Genomic DNA, 19350 nt, shown 5'->3' on the forward strand with positions numbered 1-19350 from the left:
AAAGTTGTACAACAAGCTGAACTAGTGAGCTTCTTTTTAAACAGAACCGCGTGTTTATTTACAGTGGCAACCGGGTGATAAGCGGGATAACGGCCTTCGAGGTGTGTCCAGTTATACGGAATTAATGGACTTGGGCGGAGGCAAGGCTTGGGCTCCGCTGCGCGTCGGGGAGTTTTTGCCCCTCGCCCTCGTCCATTAATTCCGTATAACAGGACACCTCGGCGGCCGTTATCCCTTACATAACTGCTAATAATCATTGCCTATAGGCTATCTCTCTTTACCAGTTGCCTGTCTGTAGGCCTAATCTAGAAGCTTGGCACATTTAGCAGCATCTAACTGGCCGTTTCAGTCCCTCCTGGCCTCTTTCTACCATCCATCCTTCCTGACGCTTATGGCTACTGTAGGGCCGGCCCGGCTATCCGTATCTGAGAAAACTTTTTTGGGAAAGACGGGCTATATGGACCCAACCAACTCTTTTTGGGAGGGGAGAACTCCCTCACACGGTAGGCTACAACCCATGCAGAGGCAACGGTGCCATGCACAGAATGCGGAACGTGTAGCCTACTTTAAGAGAAGTTAGACTAACGTGACAAATGTCAATATTTTTTTCCTCGACCGGCCCAAAAGTGAAGCGGCCCACCGGGAATTCTCCCGATTCTCCCGATTACCCACCCCGGGCCTGGACCTAGGCAATAAAACCAATCTCTAAAATAGGCACTGCATTCTAAGTTGTTTATTCTAACTTAAAATAGCTTTATGGATTATTATTTTTTCTAATTAGATCTACATTTACGTTTTAAAATGAATTATATGGTGCAGCCTCTGAAGAATTATTCTTGCGAGTAGGCCTAGCATATTTTAACGTGCGGTTTTTGATTACGCGATCACGTTCGTTTTGAGAGCACTGATATACAGTAGCCCATAGTGTTTACATGTACAGGTAATTTGCGTTCCACCAGTCATATGCGCCCCTCACTTGTACTGGGTTGATGCCACCGAAAAATCTCACAGGCACACCTTAATTATAATTTCTGGCTACGCCCTTAAAGTAGCCTATTTATTTTGTTTGTTTTAATTAGCCTAGTCGCCTGCTGTAGTGGTCACCTTGCTATTTTAAAGTTGTATCAGGTAGCTTAGGCCTAGTTGACTTTACATTCTCCTATGTGGGCCTAACACAGCCATTTGGAACAGATGAACACACTAGAATAGGCCTGTTTAGTAGGCCTAAGCAGGATTTGATGGCCACATTCCAATGCAATTCAATGCGGAAGTAATCTAAGTATTCAGAATACGTTACTCAGATTGAGTAACGTAACGGAATACGTTACAGATTACATTTTTGGGCATGTATTCTGTATTCTGTAACGGAATACGTTTTGAAAGTAACCCTCCCAACACTGAATACAGATGCATCTAAACTAACGGATAAAAGAATGGGGGTTGCTTATGTCATCCCAAAGCTAAAAATTAAAGTTGGTAAAAGAATCAGTGATGATTTAGCAGTTTACACAGCGGGATTGATTGCTGTGTGGCTAGCTTTGCTTTAGGTGGAGGTCAATAGGCCAAGGATGGCAGTAATTGCTTCAGATTCCAGCTCAGCTTTGATCAGTATCAAAACGTTTCAGTCAAAGTCAAGGCAGGACATTATGTATGACATACTGCAAGTTGCAAATAATCTGATAAAGTCAGGAATTATTATAACTCTGGTATGGGTACCAGCTCATGATAGGAGTGAAATGAGTTAGCAGATAAAAGTGCCAAGCAATCAGCTGGAAATTCTAATATAGATATTGAAGTAAACTACAGCAAAGCAGAAATTAAAAGCAAGTCCAAAAGCAAGGGAAAATGCCAAACATTATGGGCAGACTGGAAGACAGCTCTATAATATTCAGAGTAAAGTGGGAAAGGGCAGAAATACGAACAGAAGCAAGGAGGAGGAGGATGTATTTTCAAGAATAAGGTATGGACACACACGTCTAAATAAAACCTTGCTAATAATGAAGAAGCATGCCGATGGCAACTGTGAATTCTGTGGTAGTCCAGAGACTAAAGAGCATGTTATTCTACACTGTAATATCAGGAAGAAAGACAAAGATTAATCTCACAATTGCCAGGAGATTGAGGTTAAATTTAGAAGACAGTCTACAAAGAAACACAGGTGAAATTTGTCTTAACTATGTAATTGGCTTCCTGAGGAATACAGGACTAATTAAAAGAATTTAGTTTGATGTTTTGTTTTGTTTTGTTTGTTTGTTTGTTTGCATCGTATTTGGAAAAGTTAGACTCCAGTACCACACTCCAGTCCAGTTGGTGTCGGTAATGCACCATTAAAGTTAGTTGCCAACCGCCATTAAAACCGAAAGAAGAAGAAGAAGAGTGGCACATCACTATAACAATGCGACTTCCTCCGTGCGCAACAAAGTTACACACATTGTCTACCTAGGGCTTAAGTTGTTCGTTTTTGTTTTGATTTTTTCTTGGCATTTTCTTTGTTCATGATTTGATATTTGACGTCTAGCATACAACAAGAAGTGGGGATTTGGCCGCCATATCTATAAGCCTTGGCTACTGGATCAGCAGGTAAGGCGGTACGTAATTGCCACGCATGGTCAGACTCATTATAGTTATAACCAGAGCTATAGAAAATATAGATAGATAGATAATTTAAAAAAGAGAGTTGCGACACTCGAAGTGAAGTCGCCGCCACGCGGTTCAACAGTTCCAAAGAGCTCTCTGCGTGTCGTGTTATTTAAATGGGACAGCGAGTGCGTTATTGAATGGGAAACATTAGAACAAACCAAAAACGAGTGTTATTACGTGTTAGCATGCTTACATTGTAGTGCCAATTACATATTGCGAGTATATTTGGTCTGCAACATCGAGCTAAAATATGTTCTTTCGGTACTTCTAACTAGGGATGTGACGCTCGAAGCTGACGTTTCGAAACAGTGTCGAGCTTCCGAAACGCAAGTGTTTCGAACAGTGTTTCGAAGTGTGGTTCAAAACGCCCATGTCACGTGACCATGGCTTAGTGAGGCTTCGTGGTGTTTTTAATTTGGTTTGGACAGGTGGCACACTTGCCGCGCGAGCCAATTACCCGAGTAAACTCCTGTTTGATCTAAATTACAAAGTCCCAGAATGCTTAAAAGTCATTCAAACACATCTTATCTTTGTGGGTTTTTTGTGAGGAGAGAAATTTTGAGAGATATAGCGACATAGAGATATAGCGATTTATAGTGCATTCTTGTGATTGATAGGTTAGTGATATAGATTAATTGACAGGCTAGAGACAGACAGTGAGCGATAGTTTAGATAGATATAGTCTAGTGACGTTAATATTTAGATAGTAGCAGAAGTAAAAAAATATATGACTGATGCCTTTATTTCAAGAACAGCTGACCCTTTGAAATACTGGTAGGAGAGGAGAGTGGTTTATCCAAACCTAACTGTGATGGCAAAAAAATATTTGTGCATGCCAGCAACAAGTGTGCCTTGTGAAATATTTTTTTCCAAGGCTGGGGAGGTTTATTCAAAAACAAGAAACATATTAAATGCCAAGACGGCAGAACAACTGTTATTCCTAAATAAAAATGTATGTTGACATACAAAAAATGTGTTGTTTTTTTCCCCATGTTGTACCTGATTAGTCTAACCTGCTTCACATGTATCCTTTATTTCCCTACAACATGTTCCCAAAAAAACCCTGGGCCATAAGCATAGCCTACATTTTAAAACCATTGTAGCATTTTCCTCTCCAGCATATTCCAAAGGATAATGTAGCCTACTATGAAACTGAAATAACAAAACATCTAACTGGCAGATATAAAAATGTTCTTATCATTGAAGGCATATACTAGTCTGAAATTTCTAAGCACCAGCAGGGAGTCGAACATCGGCCGCTCCGGCCGAATGCAAGTGTGTTAACCACTGAACCACGTAGCTGTGGACGAAATCTTGCGTTCCATGTTGGCTATTTATATTCTTCGTCTGAAGCACTAGATGTCACCATGGAGTTACGCGTGTCGGATTGTTTCGAAACCTCGACACATTCCGGCGCAATTGCTTCGAACGTTTCGTTGTTTCACAAAGCCTCGTTCTGCCCATCCCTACTTCTAACACTGAACGTTTGTTTCCTTGCTAGACATGAGCTGTTATTGGATTCCTACATTTGCCTGTATCACGCTACATATATACTTTACATTGTCAAAATGTAGGCTATCTTTTTTGGTCCAAGTACCCCTGGCTGCAGCTTGCAGATCGGGGCTGGGCTCAATGTGGGGCGGAGCTCAGCCCAAAATCAGCGCGTCATTCCCTGACCTCTCTGTCAGTAGGAGTTAAGTCTTATAGGGAGGGAAAGTAATCTCATCGCCATCTAGTGGTTGCGTTCCTAGAGTTTAGCGGAGGGGATGGGATTTTTTTTTAGAAAAAATATATCTCGGTGCACATTGGGATCTTAATTTAATGCCTTCCATATGTTAGGCACTGGGGTCACCTATATTGCTTCAAGTGGTCATACCTTATTTTTAGGATAAGTTGAATTGTTTTGAGTTTTTGTCGTAACATGGTCATAACAAACTACAGTTGCATGTGACGTCACAGGTTTGGGCGCTTAATCTCTAACTGATCAATACGGCAATTTGCTTAACTGGCTTACATATTTTTGTAATAACGGAAGGTGATGTAAACCGCGTGGTGATAACCTTTATGTCTGGATAACTAGTGTTGTGCTTCTACTCACATGAAGAGCTGGCAGTAAGTGTTATGTGGCAATGCTAACCAGGCTAATAAACAAACCATGCTACCGTGAGTCGAAGGGTAAAGTCACGTGGCTTTTTTGTAGTTCGTTTATGAAACAAAAGGAGCAATTTCGATTTTTTTAAATAAGGCAAAATAGGGTCTGACATTTTCACAGTTAGAAGATTATTACTGTATAGACACTGAAAAATATTTTTGGTGGATTAGATCGCTGATTTAGCTTCACAGTATTTTTTTTAAAATAGGTCTATGGGACTTAAAGGAACACGCCACCCAATGTCAGTAGTAATATATGTTCTTACCTTAACTTTCACGAGTTGAGTCATACCTCTCCCGTGTCCGTACGTGCACTCAAACGCTCTGGTGCGCGGCTGGACTGTGTTAGCATGTTGCTATGCTAGCGGGCTTTGACGGCAACTAAGCGTAGAAGTAATCAAAAACATCCACGTTTTACCGACTTAAATACAGTTGCACGAGTAGTTGATAGAAATGCTACGGCCACGCAACGTGAAACGTGGCGATTTTCCAAGCGAATAAACCGGAGAACTACAATGTGTGGCGCAATAGCACTTGGAAGTACTTCGACCTAGCGTAGTAGTATTGTTAACACCTAATTGTAGATCCTATCCACCACAGAGTTTAGAATCCATGCTGGATCGATCGACCCTCAGCCTCTCCCTCCCCTCTGAGCGAGAGAGAGGCACACACACTAGAGATGCGCTGATGGGCTATTATTTCAACCATAACTGCATAGCAAAACTTATCATCCATCAGCCATCCATCAACACCAAAGTTTTTTGACCAATTTTCGAAACGGCACCCGCCCACCATCCGCTGGTTGTTTTAATGTAGGGGAGAACTGCAATTGTAACAGCGGTACAAATGTAACAGTGTTTTATTCTCAAGATATGGTGTAGCTACGGAAACGTAAACAGACACATATCATGTAATTATGTATAATCTTACAGCCATCCAAATATGAATGGTCTACTATAAATACGACCAGAGATCAAAAGGTGCAAAATTCAAGCATCGCGATTTTTTATTTATTTTTAACCGCAACTGTTTGTTTAAGTTTGCTTTGTGAAATTTGAGCGTGTGGACTTCAATCACATGTCATTCATATCTTCAGTCCCTCTGTTTCAAGTTAACATGAGTCCTATTTGATTTATGTAGTCACAGCACATGCAATTAAATGGAAATAAAAACATGACCTGTGCGGGTCAGTTGTAACACCAGTCTCTATGGCAAGATGAACTGATTTTATCGCGAATGCACGAACATTCTCATTGCGAGTTATGGATTATGATTTTTGTGCCGCCATCACCCAATTAAAGTTAACACAGCAACTTGAAATATCACTGTTGGACCAAATGCTTCAGACATGTAAGAAATAAGCAGTTTATCAACTATATTTACTGGTTTTATCAAGTGGATATGGCCAAAATAAGCCTATTTAAAGGTTATTGTGAGCTAGCATAACACCGTAATATGGTCTGCAATGGCTAATCAATAATGCAATAAATTAGCTTTAACAGTCATACATTTGGACTTTTTTTCTTGATTTTATATGAAAACAGATGCTCTTTGTTTAACACAGCACTGTTTTGTGTTAAAATATGTTATAGGATTCACGATTTTAGTGTTACATTCATGACGCTACTGTTACAACTGTACCGCACTTTTTTATGGCTGTTAAGTTAAATTATTGACAAACTATAACATCTTTTTTAAATTCTGTTTCAACTTTCATGGAGTAGACATGTACGACTCTGTTCTGGTCAAATTTCACAACTCTCAAGTCTATCGTCTTTGTGTAAATCGAGTTTGAATTGGAAAAATAAAAAAGTGTTACAATTGTGCCGGTTCTCCCCTAGGCTATATGGGTGATGCAGCGCTGCTGACGTGAGGCTAGAAAGCCCTTGCCTGTTCTAGGAAGACTGATCCAATGCAGCAAATATATTAGAAAAAAGGCTAAAGTCGTACATTGGCTATGTTGTAGCCTATCCCCAGAATATCAGCAGCAAACTCAGTCTCTGTCTCGCAAAACAGTCTCCAAATAAAACGCACATCGGCCTGTTGCCTTTTCTGCCAGCTTGTGAAAATATATCGTCCAAAATGCTTGATTGCATTGCATTTTCCACATTTTTAGCTACATTTTCATGTACCACATCAGCATTTTTGTTCAGTGAATCTTTTGTAAATTGCTTTACAATTACCGTCGGGCCTATAGGCCTATTGCCTGGCTTGCCTCAGCTTCGGTCACGTCCTTTTACAATTTTATCATTGTAATAAAAAACGCAATTTGCCACATAATTTCAACATGCTCCTGGCCTACTAATTAATGCCTATTGTACTTTATTTTTTGCAAAAAGAAAGAAATCCTTGATAAAATAACAAGTCATTCACATTATAGGCTACTTTACACACTGTTATGTCAGGGTGACTGAAAGCCTGTTCTGAAGACTCCCATTCATTTTGACTGCACGAGCGCGTCTTTTTCAGACAGACAGCGCAATTCATTTTAAAGCAATTTACAAAAGATTCACTGAACAAAAATGCTGATGTGGTACATGAAAATGTAGCTAAAAATGTGGAGAATGCAATGCAATCAAGCATTTTGGACGATATATTGTCACAAGCTGGCAGTATAGGCAACAGGCCGATGTGCGTTTTATTTGGAGACTGTTTTGCGAGACAGAGACTGAGTTTGCTGCTGATATTCTGGGGATAGGCTACAACATAGCCAATGTACGACTTTAGCCTTTTAATATATTTGCTGCATTGGATCAGTCTTCCTAGAACAGGCAAGGGCTTTCTAGCCTCACGTCAGCAGTGCTGCATCACCCCCTACATTAAAACAACCAGCGGATGGTGGGCGGGTGCCGTTTCGAAGATTGGTCAAAAAACTTTGGTGTTGATGGATGGCTGATGGATGATAAGTTTTGCTATGCAGTTATGGTTGAAATAATAGCCCATCAGCGCATCTCTAGTGTGTGTGCCTTTCTCTCGCTCAGAGGGGAGGGAGAGGCTGAGGGTCGATCCAGCATGGATTCTAAACTCTGTGGTGGATAGGATCTACAATTAGGTGTTAACAATACTACTACGCTAGGTCGAAGTACTCCCAAGTGCTATTGCGCCACACATTGTAGTTCTCCGGTTTATTCGCTTGGAAAATCGCCACGTTTCATGTTGCGTGGCCGTAGCATTTCTATCAACTACTCGTGCAACTGTATTTAAGTCGGTAAAACGTGGATGTTTTTGATTACTTCTACGCTTAGTTGCCGTCAAAGCCCGCTAGCATAGCAACATGCTAACACAGTCCAGCCGCGCACCAGAGCGTTTGAGTGCACGTACGGACACGGGAGAGGTATGACTCAACTCGTGAAAGTTAAGGTAAGAACATATATTACTACTGACATTGGGTGGCGTGTTCCTTTAACATTGGAGCTGCTCTTCGATAGGAACGCAACCACTTGGGGCGCTGGTTTTCACTTTCCCTCCCTATGGGCATGGCTAGGCGCTACGTCATCATATCCAAAAAGCCACTTCCGTGTCCAACGCTAATATTCTAACGGTTATGGTGTTCTGTCAACCTGAACGGCAGTAAAATGGTGCAGTGCTGTGTCCCGTGTTGTAACAACAGAAACGATGTCAACAAAACGATATCGTATTACCGATTTCCCCTCGACGAAAAAGAGAGGAAGAGATGGCTGAAGTTGATACGGTAAGTTAGATCTCAAATAATGAACAATAATAACAATAATACAGGCTAACGGTTACTAGCTGTATTAACGTTAGGTAGTGCTACTACTAGCTATTGCAAGCTTTGTTTTGTTAGCACTTCGAAGTGCTTTCAATGTTATTGTTATCGTTCTTGAACTATAATAATAATAATAATAATAATAATAATAACAGGTGAGATGTTACTAGCTCGCCTAACGTTACCAGTTAGGTAGCAGCAACTACTAGCTAGCTATTGCAAGTTGTTTTGTCAGCACTTCGAAGTGCTTTTTAGGTTAGCAGCTAACGTTATTGTTATCGTTCTTGAACTGCTACCAGTAATGTTGCGTACTGTATGCTATGGAAGACAGCTAGTGTCTCTGCTGCATAGAAAATCATTAGACTTTGAAGTTAGACTGACTTTGACTCTAGTAGACCTAGCTAAACAACACATCTGATAATATAAGTTGGTTCTGCAAGTTGGAGGGAGCCTGAGATATAAGATGTTAATTGCCGTTTTTTTTTATTATTATTTTTGTAGGCGTGACAAGTTCACCCCGAACTACAACTCCAGGGTTTGTGGGTGGCATTTTCCTGATGGAAAAGCAGCTGGGCCAACGCGGTTTGCATGGAACGATGGAAAGGCTTTCCCCGATCATATCCCCACCAAACGAAAAAAAGGAATGGTCCCTGCGAGCGTGGAGGAAGAAGGAACAGCTGGACCAGGCCCAAACCACCTTGACGTTGCTACACAGACCCCCGGTACTTCAAGTGTCGTGGTGCTTGAAATTGAAAATGATATGCTGAGAAAAGAAAATGACCAACTGAAACAAGAATTGGAGAAACAAAAACAAACATTTTCATTCAGTCAAATCTCCTCCCACCCTGACAAAGTCAGTTACTACACTGGCTTGCCAGATGTTGCCACTGTCCTCTTTTTGGAAGCCCTTCTCTCCAAATTTGATCTCCAGTATCATTTTGATTGGAATGTACAAATTATGCTCCTTATCGATCAGCTACTCCTGACTTTGATGAAGCTCCGACTGAATTGTGGCATCCTAGACCTTGCAACAAGGTTCAATTGCTGCCGTGCCACAGTCACAAACATCTTCACCACCATCAGCAGTGCACTGTACGACATTTTGTATGTCGGCATGATGGGAAAACAACATCTCCTCCAGAGTCAAGAACCAAACATCCCTGCCAGATTGCTTCCATCCATTTCCTGACTGTCGGATTGTGCTTGACTGCACTGAAGTGGCTGTCTCCAACACAGAAAGACTGGACACCCAGAGTCATCTGTACAGTCATTACAAAGGACGCACCACACTTAAAGCTCTGATTGGCGTGGCTCCCAATGGAGTTATTACCTTCGTCAGTGACCTATATGGTGGAAGTACCTCGGACAAGGCGATAACAGCTGACTGCGGAGTACTCCAACAGCTAGAACCAGGTGATACGGTGATGGCAGATAAGGGATTCACTATTCGTGACATTTTGCCTGAGGGAGTGTCACTGAACATCCCAACGTTTCTTGTCAATGGACAGTTCACAGTGCAGCAAGTTAACCACAACAGACTCGTTGCCAGTGCAAGGATTCATGTGGAGCGTTCTATACAACGTCTGAAAACGTTTGATATTTTGACCTACATCCCATATCAGTATAAGAAGCATGCCAACAAGATCCTTAAAGTATGTGTTTGTCTTACGAATTTACAGACGCCCATTCTCCGTGAAATAGCATGAATTGTCTGTCACAACATTTGCAAGTGTCCTTGCTTAAATAATTAGAACAATGGTTGTGATTTGAAAGACACCACACCAATTCATGCTTGAAACTGAAATCCTTAAAAATAATAAATGGTCATTTGATAAAATTATATCATGAATGATAAAATGAGGCCTTACCCCTTAAAGAGACTAGAAGTATCAGTGTAAATGGCATCTGACTATGTGTAGTGTGTTATGTACTGTGTGATGAGAATGTGCAACAAAACAAAGAATAAATACTTTGGTGGCCCAGCAAGCTGCAGCAGAATGAAACCCTGCACTAGAACAGGTCATGAATGCAGGGTCAATACACCAACCATTTTACAGTTCTGACATTTCTGACAGAATGCGAGGTAGGAAATAATCCTTATAAAAATTTTCTAGAATGTTAATATTGTTAACCCATGCTGGGTCTTTATGGATGAGCAGGATTACAAGGTCAAGAGGAGTCCATACCACAAGATGACAACTGCTGGCTCCTGTCATGTGCAGATTGCCCTGAATCTGATGCCAGTGGTTGTGGGTTTTCTTGAGCTTCAGTAAGCCAGTGATTTCATCCAATTCTAGAAAAAAGTCCTTTCCCTCCGCTGCCTGCAGGTTGGTCTTGGTTCTTGCTGAATAGGGACATTTCACCTCAATGATGAGGTCATCGGTCACCATCCCATCTGGAGAGCCACCGAGCAGGCCGCTGTCAGAAAGGAAAACTCCCCTCTCCTGGATAATCATACCAGTCTGCTCCATGTATTCCTGCTTTGCCTTTGGCTCATGGATGATTCCCCAATCACAAGCCTGGGGGCATAGAAGGAAAAAGGTGTAATTCCGTATACGTCCATACTAAACAACACAAAAGTGGTGGCTTTGCATACTACAAAATTTGACAGGATGTAGTATGCATTCCTATACTTTAGGCCTAACATTGACATAGTAGTATTATTAATGATTTATATTAGGGCTGTCAAAATAACATGTTAATTTCGATTAATTAATTACAGAAATAATAACGCGTTAAAATTTTCTTTGTACCTTTAGTTTATTTTTATGAACTGCTATTTCTTATCCTGGACTGCCACCTACTGGATAGAAAAGGCAACAACCTAGTAATTACGTGAATAAAAATCTATGTTTAAATGGCCAAAAAAAGGCTAAATCATAGGTGGTATTCCACACATTACCTTGGTGTTAGGGTAGCTTACTCTGCACATGTCATTGACAGTGAGTGGTAACTTCAGTCATTTGCATTTATCGTGCTTAAATTCTGACACCAGGCACTATGCTGATGCCTGACCCGAAGGGAAAATTATAATAAAAAGTCTATAATATTGGTTTGACTGTTCATTAATTCACTCATCTGCCAAACTTGTGTTTAAGACTTGTTTATAGGGAAAAAAATGGATGCATGCGATTAATTTAGATGAATTTAATCACAGAGTATGTAATTAATTAGATGATTTTTTTAAAATGATTGACAGCCCTAATATATGTTTTTATTCAGTCTTTTCAAATACACACACACATATATATAGTATGGAAGTATGCGTCAATTAAAATCACGTACTGCCCAACTTAGTGCCCATCACTTACATGAGATCCTTGTTTGAGGTTGTATTGGCCAAGCAGGGTTTTGAATAAGGAAGGAGGGTAAGAGTTCCGCTTCACTGCTGCTAACACCAAACCGAAGTTGCTGGCTGTGATTCTTTTCTGCCGATATGCCATCCTGTTAAAAGAAAACCATAACAGTTAACCTCATGCCACTTGCAACACAGGTGCATTTTGTCCATGTAGCACACAGGTATGTTTCCAGCACTAATGGAGAGAAAGCTAGTCAATGCTGTACACCTGAAATCAATAGAGACTATCTTTGTATACATCATTACCATAAGGCATTCTTAGTTTGCCCAACTGTGGCTCTCTCAATGGCTTCTTTCTCTTGTGGGCTGACAGCAAGCGATGAAAGTACATACAGAGCTTTGTCCTCTGCATGGCCATAACCTGGGCTGGTCACTACCCCATCAAAGGTCTTAATAGGAACGGTCTAAATTTGAAGTAAAACAGACAAATATCATGAAATTAGACAGAAAATGTTGTCCAATGATGTTCAGTAAGACATGGATCACATATGTTGTCTGGCAACACAGTACAAACAAAATACATTCAAAGTGTGAACAGTTGATGAACGGGTATGTCATTGAATTTATCATCAGTGGAAAATGGAGTGTGGTGGGATAACTCAGTCAAACTTAGCTAATTTGTATGTAGTGCATTTAGTGTACTTGTCAGATTTCTGATATAGCAGGACGTGACAAATCAAAAATGCAAAGGACAGAAGTCATACCTGAGGTATTTCTGGTGCCAAAATCCAACCCAGACCTGTGAAACGGCCCAGCTGTGCCAAGGACATTAGAGTCCATTCTCTGTCCTCCTGGGCGACAGGTCGTTTAATACCAGCTGAAATAATGGCATAAAAGGGTTAATAAAATAGATTATAGTGTTCTCACTTGAAATCATCTCCTACCTCACATAACTGCTGTCAGTAGCATCACCATTAATTTATTACACTAAAGCCAGACAGGGCTTAGCTTTTAATATTCAAAGTAAACTTAGGTTAGGATAATAGTTGTTCTGTACTAATAAACTTGCAATCATGATTGATAACTCTGAATTAATGTATGTACTGACCTTGAGATGTGGAAGGTGCAATCACAGACACTCTCTTCGCTGTGATCTCATCTGTTTTGGGTGCCGGGGGCCTCTTCCACACACACTCGACATCCGTGCGGGTTTGGTTCTTTTCAGCCCAAATCAGCAGGGCTGCTACATGGTGACACTTAGCCCTCCCGATAGCACAAGAGCAGGTGCTTGCCTTCACCTCCTGTCCCTCAACGTGTACCTGAGTGAAAACAACTTAGCTAGCTAACCCTCATCAAACCCTAAGACAGCGACAATCAGCAACGCAGCCTGGGTTTACATTAGTTAGCCAGCGCTAGCTTCCAATTACTGGACCTTTCGTTCGACAACGATGTTTTTAATACTTCAAAATAACATTTAATAAATTAACCTTACATTTTTCAGTAGCCATAGGTGTGTCGATTTAAACAAAATCTGGTTTGGTAATATGTGGCGTTCCGATAGCTAATGCCATCACCCTCACCTCAACATCGTAGCTAGCTAACCCTCATCAAACCCCAAGACGGCGACAACCAGCAACGCAGCCTGTGTTTACATTAGTTAGCCAGCGCTAGCTTCCAATTACTGGACCTTTCGTTCGACAACGATGTTTTTAATACTTCAAAATAACATTTCATAAATTAACCTTACATGTTTCAGTAGCCATAGGTGTGTCGATTTGAACAAAATCTGGTTTGGTAATATGTGGCGTTCCGATAGCTAATGCCATCACCCTCACTTTCTCACCTCAACATCGTAGTTTTTTTTTTTCATTGAGGCCTGGACTTTCCCTGTAAGACTTCCACCTGACATTGAACTAACCGTTATTACCCTATTTGAATTGTAGGAGTTAAGACCCTTTTGAACAGACTTTGGGAAGTCAGCAAAGTAGGCTGTCACTGTATAAAAGGTGACCGGTTCCTGTGCTGTAGCCATTGTTGTTTTGGTGACCCTGGCGTGACCTAAAAATACTAGTGGACACGGAAGTGACTTCGAATGCTTCCTGACGTCACACTAGCCATACGAATGACCCATTAGACCAGCCTCAGACGAGTCCAGGAAGTGACGTCAATTCCAGAAATAAGTACATCATTTACTTTACTCTTTATGGAGAATACAGTGGGGAAAAACGTGTTTTCTTTTACAGTTCATGGAAAAAATAGTCACATTAGGTAGAATCTTTTTATTATTATTCGTAATTCACATGTATTTATTAAATAATCGATCGCGACTGACTGTCCACGTGATCTGCCAGTCAGCTGGGAGGAGCTTGTGACTCACGCATAGGGACTCACGGCAGATATTGCGCGAAATGTTTGTTTATTGTAAATGTTGGTATCGTTTAGATGTCCTTCCTATTCATTAACATGAACATGATGACTGACTAAATAAATGACTACGATGTTTAATAAACCATTGTAGGCATACAAGTTATCATTATATCACATCAATTAGTTTTCTGTAGGCTAGTCTAGTGTGACATGCTTTACACTAGGCTACAGCATAAAAATAGGCTCAACAATAGGCTATCAACACGTTTGCAGTATCACTGTTGCAGAAATCACATACAAGAAAGCATCCTCTTGATTGTTTGTACATTTTTGCATATTCCAACATAAGGAAGCAGCATGAGGAAACTTGTCGTTTTTCTGCCTTATTTTCTAACTACTTTTACGAGTCTGCAGTATCACCGAGTAGCTGTTACAAGAGGGTCTGGCGTCCCTTTGTTATGACGCAACTTCCTGCGACGGTCATTCGTCGGAAAATGACTTAACTCCCTGACCTCTCTGTGTCCGTCTATTTTCCCGGAGTTCAATTCTTCAAAAAGGAAGAATGCATAACTCTATAAAAGCGTATCCTCCTTGAACTACTGCCCACACCCGTCATGTCCCCTCCCGGCAGTCTGGTTAGGGACCGTTGTTTTTTATAAACGGGGCCACCGGAGGAAAATAGGGGAGGGTCATGTCTTCTTTTTATTCTTTGTTGAGGGGAGGGTCACCTAACTTTTTTTTGTCTAGTGGGGGGGGGGGGGGGGTCTCCCATGTCTCCCATCTTTTGTATTAATGAAAACAGCAAAAAATCAAAGTGACTTATTTGATTGTTGATCTCTGTCGCAATATAACGTTCTCTTTCGTTCCATAGCTCTGTCAACATTAAACAATGAAAATAAGGGAGATTTCCCGGATTTCTCACGCAAAACATCCGTCCCCATTAACGTTGGAAGGGTTGGACCAACAAAGTAGCCTACTTTATTCACGCCTAACAGCCTATATCCATTTGGTCAACTTTATCCAGCCCTAAAAAAGCTAAATTTAACTTTGGTTTAGGCCTACTTGTAGTTTACCGTGTAGCCTAGCCTAACTTTAAACATTGTGCATGCTTATAAAGCATACTTGTGCTTCATTCATCCACACATCCAGCTCTTAACGTTTTGACAAGCATTTCTACCAATTGAACTTGTTCCTGCCCATCTCTAGCTTTGCTGTCTCCATCCTTTCTGTTTTTGTTGTTTGCAAAAAAATATGTAGTCCCTATTTATTGATAACCAGCAACAAGTGCAATTTGTTAATCGCCGTCATTCTCTCTCCTGCCAACAAAAATGTGTTACGTTCCAAGTAGCAGTGCGTAATTCTGCTTCATAAAGTTGAACAAATACATTGGTCATATAAATCATTGATTCCCAAAGACTGGGATGAGATTTTATTTGGGTCGCCAGCACAATTTATGTTGTGTAATAGGCCTAACTGATACCATTTAACCAGGAAAGCTAACAGTTTTCTATTAGGATCTAGTTTGTTAACTACAGTCATGGCCCATTTAGAATAGCTCTGAAATCACAAAATTAAACATTTCTGTGGGGCGGCTGCCATGGACCTCGCAGTTGCAAAATGCAAGGGACATGAATCAGTCTTTTTGCACAAACATTAACTTCTCTTCAGCTTGACCGATTAAAATCTAGTCAACTAAAGCAGACATCCGTATACCGGACATGGCTATTCAATTTGCGTCATAGGCTGTATATTTTCAATTGTAGATGCACTCTTTAAAGTTAATAGCAACCTCCTCACATTCCTTAAAGGGGTGATAGAATGATGATATAGGGTATTTTGTGCTGGTCCTTAAGGTCTCTGAATAGGGTGTGTAACATTGGTTGGGCTGAAAATGGCATATATGCTGTTCTATGCGCCCTAATGCAAGCCTGGTTAAAAGCCTTAGAATGAAACGAGAGGTTTTCTTCCTTTTATGGTATGCTCATGAATATTTAGATGACCTGCGTGCTGATTGGTTGGTTTACAACGAGCGAAGCTCCGGAGCAAAGACGCAAACATGGCCGACAGCACTCACTGAAACAGCCAAGGTGGAAACACTATGGAGACAGGTGTTGAACAGCATATTTGAGCCTGAATCAGAGGAAGAATCTGAAATAGAGGAGCAACCAGTCGCCCATAGATTGGAAATGACTACTTAAGAGTGGTAAGTTTTGTCATTTACTTGAGTTTGCCACACATAGCCCAGTTAGCTAGCTGTAATATTTGCACGTTAGTGTCGTAGACTAAGCTAAACATTGTATTAGGTTCGTTTTTAGCATTTTAAGCAACAGAAGTTATTAATTTGCACACAAACAAATGTTTTACAACTTGTACTCTTGTGCAATTTTTGTCAAGATGTCCAGTTAGAAGCTAGCTGAAAAGTTCGTAGCCAGTCGTGGGCAGTTCAGGCTATGCTGTAGTGAAAGGAGTGCTGCTTGCAAGGAAAGTACTCGTTTTAGTCAGTAAGTATATTCTCCTACATTATTGTAGTGGTAATATATGATCTTACAACAGGACGTCCAGTTAGCTGGGCAGGAGCTCTGTGCAGTTCGTAGGCTATAACGTTATGGCTGAAGTGAAACGAGTAGCCTACTGCTCACGTCAATGAAAATATTACGTTTGTGTCAGTAGGTCTAATGTACTCGTGTAACTACTATCCTGCTGATTAAGTCATCTGATTATCGAGATTTTTACCTTCTTTCCATGTAGTAATGTATGATCTTACAATGGGATGTCCAGTTAGCTGGGCAGGAGCTCTGTGCAGTTTGTAGCCTATGGCTGAAGTGAAACGAGGTCAACGAAAATATTACTAGGCCAATTTGTTTCAATTCAACACTTTTTTATTTATCATTTTATTTACATAGTACAATGGAGTAGAGTACAATAATCAAAAATCCTATAAACATCACTGTTTAAAATACAGTAGGTACAGTCAGTAGGTCTAATGTAATCTTGTAACTATCCTGCTGACATCTGATTGAGATTATTACCTTCTTTCCATGTAGCCTAATATGTGATCTTACAACTCTGGTAACTAAAACTGGAGACATTTGCTACTTTGTGCTACCTGCTCATTCAAAATTACGAAATAACAGCAGGGAAATTATGTTTTTACAGGTTATTAAAAGAATGACCCAGGTTCCTGAGGAGCTGACCTGAATGACCATCATGGCCTCGATCCGTTGTGCCTCTATATTCTTTGCAAAATGCAATGAATATTTACAGAGCTGACCACGGCCGTTTGAGAATCAGAGGAATGGAAAGGTGAGGACAATCTGATACAAGTGTTCGCAGTTACAGTATATAAATAAAATATGTTTAACCAATACTCATTAGGGCCCGAGCACCGAAGGGCGCAAGGCCCTATTGTTTTTGTAAGGATTATTATTAGGGCCCGAGCACCGAAGGGCGCAAGGCCCTATTGTTTTTGTAAGGATTATTATTATTATTATTTTTCACTATTATTATTGTTATTCCACTTTTTTGCTTTCCTGTTTTTGAGGTGGTTAACATGGTTGAAAACTCTTGAAATTTGGCACACACGTCAGGTGTCACGCATCGCTGTTAGGTACAAGAGCTTGACCCCGGGCGTGGCCCAGGGACTCGCTAGCGCCCCCTTAGGTGACTGATTCCGTGGTTGGCAAATATTTTGAGGTGGTTAACATAATCGAAAAGTCTTGAAATTTGGCACACACATCAGATGTCACACAAAGCAGCTAGGTAAAAAAGCTTGGCCCCGGGTATGGCCCAGAGACTCGCTAGCGCCCCCTTACGCCCCCTTAGATGACTGATCCCGTGGTGGGCATATACTTTCAGCTACACACACCAAATTTGGTAGGTGTCTGTATCTCCCCAAGATGAACGACTTTCGTATGTACAATGCATTAGCCACACCCAACAGGAAGTGAGGTATTTGGGATTTTGTGCAGACTAATATGTGATGAAATATGTGATGAATCATGATGCCAAAAGAGGTGCTTCCCATGGGTGAAAACGCATGAAAATTGGCACACACATCAAGTGATACAGTGAATAGACAGGGATAAAAGCTTGGCACCGGGCGTTGCCCAGGAACTCCATAGCGCCCCCTTATGTCACTGTGACTTGTGGTTGGCATATAGTTTTAGATACACACACCAAATTTGGTGGGTGTATGTAACTCCCAAAAACAAACAACTTTTGTATTAACATGCCATTAGCCACGCCCACAGGAAGTGAGGTAATTTCGAATTTGTGCGTTGTGAACATGATCAATTTTAACATACTCCTCCTAGACGGTTGATCCGATTCATGTCAAACTTGGTATACGTAACGCCGAGATGTTCCTGATTCTAAATTGTGAAGCCTTTTTTTGATATGTTGTAATTTGACAAAATGGTGAAATTGTTAATTTTAATACCGTTCCACACAAACAATAAATGTGTCATAATTAACCATGCATGGCTTGAAATGTTTTACATTTCACAGGTCATTAAAGACCATGTTAATGATAATATTCACATGCCCATAATGCATGTTTGGCATAGCGCCACCAACTGGCAACAGAAAGAATGACAGTTACACTGATATCACATGATCAATTTGAACATACTCCTCCTAAACGGTTTGTCAGATTCATTTGAAATTTGGCAAACATTATGCCAAGATGTCGCTGATGTTAAATTGTGAAGGGATTTTTGAAATGTAATATATTTTATATGATTTTAATATCTCACCACATAAACAGGAAATGTTTCAAAAATCACAGTGCATTGAATAAATGGTCTGAAACTTCTCAGGTTAATTGATATCATGATTATGATAATATCCAGACCCCCAATGGGCCTGCCTGGCATAGCGCCACCACCTGGCCTAGCAAGAAATGTGCCAGAAATGGAAAATGCCTTAAGTGATTGATCTGAAACGTATTAAATATTAAATATTGGGTATCATTATTGTAATGATATTCAAATGCGTAATTCACATGCCTAGCATAGCGGCACCATCTGGCCAAGCGGGAAATGTGCCAGAAATGCTCTATGCTTTGAATAAATGGTCTGAAACTTCTCAGGTTAATAGATATTATGATTATGATGATATCTAGACACCCAATGGGCCTGTCTGGCATAGCGCCACCACCTGGTCAAGC

The 19350-nt window shown here is 40.7% G+C and overlaps 2 protein-coding genes and 1 pseudogene across 2 annotated transcripts in view; 2 read left to right on the forward strand and 1 right to left on the reverse strand.

Annotated features, from left to right (window-relative positions):
* The first annotated feature begins 2377 nt into the window (after positions 1 to 2377).
* The window catches only part of LOC143121752 (uncharacterized), a 55465-nt gene continuing 38492 nt past the window's right edge, over positions 2378 to 19350 (forward strand). Inside the window, exon 1 of the mRNA XM_076282328.1 lies at positions 2378 to 2580. The gene's annotated coding sequence lies outside the window, so the exon portion shown is untranslated. The remainder of the gene's footprint in view (positions 2581 to 19350) is intronic.
* Positions 8217 to 10504, forward strand: LOC143121780 (uncharacterized; annotated as a pseudogene).
* On the reverse strand, positions 10570 to 12731 carry LOC143117168 (uncharacterized). The gene is made up of 4 exons (XM_076278715.1): positions 12581 to 12731; positions 12123 to 12280; positions 11830 to 11962; positions 10570 to 11037 (listed from the first exon to the last, which is right to left on the reverse strand). Exons 1-4 carry the CDS (start codon positions 12644 to 12646, stop codon positions 10570 to 10572), a joined length of 825 nt encoding a protein of 274 aa, XP_076134830.1. The 5' UTR covers positions 12647 to 12731.

Source organism: Alosa pseudoharengus, unplaced genomic scaffold, assembly GCF_046254945.1.
Source record: "Alosa pseudoharengus isolate Yale_2024_CS ecotype anadromous, Long Island Sound unplaced genomic scaffold, YU_APseudo_1.1 YU_APseudo_1.1_scf_1, whole genome shotgun sequence".
Classification (NCBI taxonomy): Eukaryota; Metazoa; Chordata; class Actinopteri; order Clupeiformes; family Clupeidae; genus Alosa; species Alosa pseudoharengus.